Source organism: Chelmon rostratus, chromosome 6 (assembly GCF_017976325.1).
Source record: "Chelmon rostratus isolate fCheRos1 chromosome 6, fCheRos1.pri, whole genome shotgun sequence".
Classification (NCBI taxonomy): Eukaryota; Metazoa; Chordata; class Actinopteri; order Chaetodontiformes; family Chaetodontidae; genus Chelmon; species Chelmon rostratus.
Window position 1 is genome coordinate 22,799,113 of NC_055663.1, and position 6,305 is coordinate 22,805,417.

The 6,305-nt window shown below is 43.8% G+C and overlaps 1 protein-coding gene across 1 annotated transcript; it reads left to right on the forward strand.

Annotated features, from left to right (window-relative positions):
- The first annotated feature begins 894 nt into the window (after nt 1–894).
- Nucleotides 895–3,045, forward strand: cdkn1cb (cyclin-dependent kinase inhibitor 1Cb). Its single transcript, XM_041939578.1, has 3 exons — nt 895–1,558; nt 1,722–1,839; nt 2,314–3,045. Exons 1-2 carry the CDS (start codon nt 1,027–1,029, stop codon nt 1,835–1,837), a joined length of 648 nt encoding a protein of 215 aa, XP_041795512.1. The 5' UTR covers nt 895–1,026; the 3' UTR covers nt 1,838–1,839; nt 2,314–3,045.
- Nucleotides 3,046–6,305: the final 3,260 nt, after the last annotated feature.

Sequence of the window (6,305 nt, forward strand, 5' to 3'; positions counted from 1 at the left end):
GTTGAAAAGTAGGTGATTCACTTCTTAACTGGATCACGGTAATCTCTTTAAGGGTGTAATCAGCAGGAAAAGGGGAAAAAAGACTATTCGTTTAACAATTCTCCCGAAAAAGTGTCCTGCTTTCTTTGTAGAAATGAAAACTGCTCAGCTGTGCTTAAAGCAATTTTTGTTTATCACCCTGCCTTCCCTCACAGCTGTTTCCTTTGCGCAGAGCAGCTCCCTCAGTACAAATCCCTGTAGACGGCTGAGTGAAGACACGATATGAGCAGAGCGGGTAGAGTGCTGTTGTTGTGGTGAGAGAGAAAAAAAGGGTGTGTGTGTGTGTGTGTTTTGGGGCGGGAGGGCGCATTTACTGTATGTGTGTAGAGTAACGTTAAGGGGTCAAACACTGGACAAAATTTAACAAGCGAGGTTCCTTTGAGTCAACATGTTAAAAAAAACCCCTGCTGATTAAGAATTTAAAATGATACCAATTTAGTCCTTTCTTGTAACAAAAAGCGATCAATCCCTAATACTCCAATATGGGACGCGCAACACAATTTTGAGGGGGAAGGAGGAAAATAAACGCGTGTCCGATAATAGACGCACATCCCTCAGCTGCTTGTGTAAGTGCCCAAAGACGACCTAAAAAGGCAGACACGGTGACATCGGGAAAGTCCGCTCAGTGTTATCAGAGGGTTGACACTCTGATTGTAAAACCAAAACGCTGCGCTTTGCTCGGCGCACAGCCAAATGGGCACCAGGGGCCGATGGGAAATCAGGGTGGGGGTTGTGCGTGTTTTTGGAGAGGGTCGGACTTAAGGCAGCCAATGAGAAAGTCGCCCGAGGTGGCTGCTCTGAGTGGTAGGTTATATACTCCACATCTCAGTACGAAGGTACATTTAAACAGAGCCGTGTGGAGGAGAGAGGCGTGCGAGGAGAAGAGACACACTCACACACTTCAGGCACAACAACAACAACACCTGATACTCGCTCAACGGGGATCATCTTTTGTCATTTTGGAGCTTTGTTGGAAAGGTTTTGGAGATGTCCAACGTTCAGTTATCGAGCAGCGCGCTGGAGAGGTTGGTGGCCAGGAGGACCTTCCCTCTCCACAGACGCACAAGCGTCTGCCGCAACCTCTTTGGACCGGTGGATCATGAGGAACTGAGCCGGGAGATGAAAGCCAAGCTGCGGGAGATTTCCGAGCGGGACCAGCAGAGATGGAACTTTAATTTCGAGGCCAACACCCCGCTGGATGGGGATTACAAGTGGGAAGAGGTGCCCGTGGATAAGACCCCGGTGTTTTATCAGGACTCTGTACAGAACGACAGGACCAGGGTGCCTGCCACTCCCGTCAAACAGCTGCCCCCCTCCGACTCTGTTGTGCCGGAGTCCCCTCGTATGGATGTACTGGAGCGCTTGGCCTTGCCCGAGAGCAGCAGCACTCCCTCTCCGGCGGAGGTCAACCAGGAGAACCGCGCAGACAAGCTCAACTCAGGGAAGCCGTCTCGCAGACAGGTCCCGTGTGTCAGACGCAAGAGGTCGGCCACTACTGACAACAACACACACATCACAGGTAAACACAACACATTTCAAACCTCATGTTTTGTATAGTGTGCGCTCTCGACTCCAGTGCTGCGCACCGGGTCCAGATCGTCCCCGTGTCCGTCGCTCTCTTCCGTGCGTAATTTCATCTTAAATGGATGTGTGTGTCCTAACTGCGTTTTTCATTCCCACAGACTTCTTCGTGAAACGAAGGAGGGCTGCCGATATAAAATCTAGCGATGTGGGCGCTTGCCATCACTCCAAGTCTCCGATCCCGGTGGAACAGACTCCACGGAAGAGGATCCGTTGAAGGTATGAGGATTTATCGTATTTTCTAAAATCCGTTTTAAATCGTTAAACTAGTCTAACATGACATGACTGATTTCTTTTCTCCGCCTCATATGATCACTTTTTTATTATTAAGAATTGTGTTTAGCTGTGTGAGCTGTTGCATTATTACTATATATTTGAGTTATGTTTTCCCTGCCATAACACTTTATGGATTACGTGAGCCAAAAAGCGCAGGCAGCCTTATCTGGGAAGGGGGGTGGGGAGAGTTTGTGGTGGTGAAATCGCAGTAGTAGTGATAGTAGGAGCTGTAGTAACACTGGTGGTTGGGGGAGGGGAATGTGCGTCACGATGTGGCGGGAAAAGGCATGGGGTAAAGGGTGACGCCTGCTGCTGAGACTACATCTCCTGTTTCCTCAGAAAGCTGACTTGCGTCTTTCCTCGCTGTGTCTGTTCTTCGGAAATCTTACCGTGTTTTTTTTTTTTTTTCTTCCTCAGGTGTTTTTTTTTCTTGCACTATTCGCGTATTTTTGAGGATCAAGGGGAGGATGTTTCTCCACGCTACTGCAGCGCCGGAGACGAGAAATGATTGGCCGGTGTGGGAGAACGAAGCCCGACCGGTCGACTGCTCCGGCTCGGTGCGCCCCGGCGGAGCGCAGCCTGAAAACCGGACCAGACTCTCAGGACTGAACGGTTTGGGAGGGAAAGGGAGTGGAAAGAGAGGAAAATTTCGCCGAATGACTTCTATCCAGTACAAATGTAGCATTCATTGTTGCTTTTGCATACAGCCACTAGACAGTGTTAAATGTTTTAACATCTGTGCAATCCTAAATTACTTTAAAAGAATTGTCTACACTGGCCAAAAGTGTACAGCTTTATAGAGACAATAGCTTATAAATGTTTATTTCTGTTCTATTTTTTTTCCTGTAAATGTATATTTTTAAGACTATTCTAACTTATAAGTTATTTATGTTTCTTTATATTTGTTAAATGCCTCGTTGGTTTAGCCAAAGGGCATGTTTTTATTTTATTTTATATTATTTCCATTTTGTATTGTGATATTTTGCAATCATGTAGCTTCTTCGTATAGTCCACACTTGAAAAAAAAAGGTTTCTTTGTGTTTCTGAGCCGTTTTCGTGCGTGTGTGTTTGTGTGCGTGCGTTTTCATACAAGTGCCCTGATTGTGTCTTGCAAAAGATGAGAAATAAATATTTTTCACTTCAACTTTACGCGGCTTTGTTGGTGTGTTTCTGTCCGGTTTGTTTGTTTGGTTTAGGGTGTTTTGAAACTGATAGTGAGTCAGATAAGTATTGAAACTGAAACTGGGACCAGAGGCTTTGACGTCTTTGTGCTTTCCATTTTCTGCCTCATATTTTTTTTTATTAAGAATAAGAAGGAACAGCAGCTTGGTTGTATATTAAATGCAGAATCACCTCTCTATTCTCTCTTCATTGAGATGATTTATTTTATTTCACACTGCTGCGGAGAAAGCACAATAAACTGCACGGAGAGTTCACGCAGTGTTATCGCAGGCGTTTATGGCTCTTCCCCGGGGGCGCAGGTACATTACTTGTCCCTGAGCTCCGCCTGTATCTGTCTGCCTCTGTGGACTCATATACCTTGCGGGGGGAAAACGCATTCAGACGTGCAGCCTTGGGCAGCATGGCAGCTGCGGGATATAGGCTGGGATTTAAAGGCCCTTTCGCCCCTCTAAAGAAGCAGCAGCTGCCTTTGGATCCCCGCTTTGTCCGCCACGAAGACACCCCCACATCCACCCGCACTCAACAAGCCCTCTAAAGACCCACTCACACACACTGTTTACCCCGCCGTGGATACACCGGGCGTGGAGGCCACCTGCCAGAGCTGGAAAAAGAAAACTACTAGTCTTTGTAATTGTCCTCGTCTATTGAAACAAACCATTCAGCAGGTCATACTTGCAAGTTTACCCTTAATTGAAAGAAGCCAAATGCAGCAGTCTCTGAATGCGCACCGGGCCTGGGCTGCCTCTCAGTGCGCGGAAAAACAAAGGCGCATTTCATATTTTTTCCATAAGTTCCTCCGTTTGTTTGAGCTGATTCGACCGTCTGACATGAATGTTTTGATGAAAATGGAGACTTTTGATTGCCAGAGTGACTTTGTCAGCTCTATGCAGCCATAAGCTCTGACGGGCTTGTTCTGATTTCCAACACAAAGCGCTCTCCGGCTCCATTCTTTCCTTTTTGTTGCCATATGGCAAATCCATGTAGACATAGCCAAGACCCATTCAGTCAGCCACAGAATGTCCTGCATCAGAGAACAAAAGACACTTTGTCTGGCTGCTCTATTGATACGGATGGGCGAAAAAAATATTATAATTAATCTATGGCTATATCCAGCTAATTAACGCCCATATGCCCACGGGGAGCTGCGAGGCCATTCAGTGTAGTTTTAAATTCTCAATAGTTTACATGTTAAAGACAACAGCTGTTCATGTGTTACTTTAATGAAGTCCCCTCTATGTTGGAGACTGGACACATTCAAGGGCTCAAGTCCCCCCTCAGAGTTAAAGGGGTCATCTTCCTTTATTTGTCTCTACAGCTGTGCAACTATATAAAATTTGTCCCAATAAATAGAACTTAAAATCGCATTCGTTTTCTCTAAAAGGTATTGGATTCGAGCCATTGCGGGGAAGGTCACAGGTTAAGGCCTGAGATTCACCTCAGTAAGCTTCTCTTTTAACAGAGGGGGGAAAAATCTACTTGTACCTCAAAGATTAAATCATTAAAATCAAACTGTCAGCGCATAATAAGTGGAATTTGTTAGAAATGATACTGCCTCTATGCCAGGGCCTTCACTTTTGTGACCGGATAGATTTTTTCCCATTGAAATGCACTGTATAATATGCTGTATGACATTAACAACTTCATTCAGCTCTGTATGTATGATGGACATAAAGGAAGGAGATGACAGCTAACATACAGTCCTCATTAACAAGCTCACTACAATAGAATATAATTAAACAACCAGCTGCTGATGGGGAGAGTCAGCCTCATGGGCCCTTCAGTGCGCCATCTGACCCTTAACTCACATCCACGGTTTTATTTGTGTCAGTCATCAGTCAAATCAAATGTTATTTGCTTTAATCAGATCCAATTCTGTACATTTACTTTATAACATTACTGAGCTCTCTTATTTTCAATGATAATATATAGGACCTTTAAGTCTGTCATCACCATAAAAAACAGGTAAATGTGAATACAATACTTCAACAAAAGCATATGTTTTCATTCGACTTTATACATAACCCTGTTTATTGACCTTCATTCCTTTCAATTAGATCAATAAAGATTTATTATACATGTATTATATTATCAATAACTGTGCGTAAAAAGTAAGAGAGGGAAGCAAATTGTTTCAATTTTGTATCGTTTACTTTGAAACTAAATGAAAAAAGTGCCTGAGTTGTAAATCAGAGTCTGTTGGATCGTTTTATCAGCATAATGAAAAAATGAGATTAGTCAAATTAAGTAATTCAGTCTGTGTAAAAGTCAATCTTAAAAATGAATCTTAAAAAGGGCGCACGCAGGAACAATGCGTCCTCTGTGTGCGCCTTTGCAGACTCTGTTCATTCTAGTAATTAATCACATTGACTGCTAATAAAATCTCGTCAGTCCTCGGTAAAATGCGTCACCAGGTCCTCCAAAATCTCGCTCCTATATGGGTCTGAAGTGGTAAATGATTTGTCTGCAGCCACTTTGACACGTACAGTGGCTATGAGGTTTTATGCAAATGTAGCAACTAAAAATATAATTTCAGAGAGGGAAAAAAAACCCAACCTTAAATCACATTTTCCTCTCAAAACACACAATTAACGGGACAGTCTGCAAAGACTGCAATTAAATATAGAAAGGAGGAAAATCAGCCAAGGGGAATTAGCATTTTCCATGACCATCTGGCATCGGCGCAGGCGACAGGGAACAAAGGCGAGCTGGATGGAGAGGAGAGGCGAGTGTGCCATCGCATTGACCTGCAAATGAGGCTTTGTCACCGAGTTAAAGCTCCCTGACCCCCTTTACCCCCCTCACCAAAAAAGACTTCTTCTTCTTCTTCTTCTTCTTTTTTTTTTTTTTTAAACCTATAGCGTGACGAATGGAGGCCTGAATTCAGGTCTGAGTTTGTTTTGGAGTTGCAGAACAAAACTATCTAGAAGTGATTGAAAAAGTGCAAACAATCTAGCCCCGCAGGTTTAATTGATAGTCTTAATATTTGGGGTTCTTTAAATCAAAGGAGAGTATTCAATTCACGGATTATCTAAAACGAAGTAGAGTTAATAACCTGAAACAGTCAGGATGAAGCAAATTATTTTCCTTTGCTCTATGATTTTCGTTTTTTTAAGGAATCAAATATCTCAAAGCACTCAAACTCAAACTGAATGATTTCTGCCTTCTTATCTTCCTACAAACAGGCCTTTTACTTCCTGACGCACGGGCCCCTTGAGACACTTTACGCA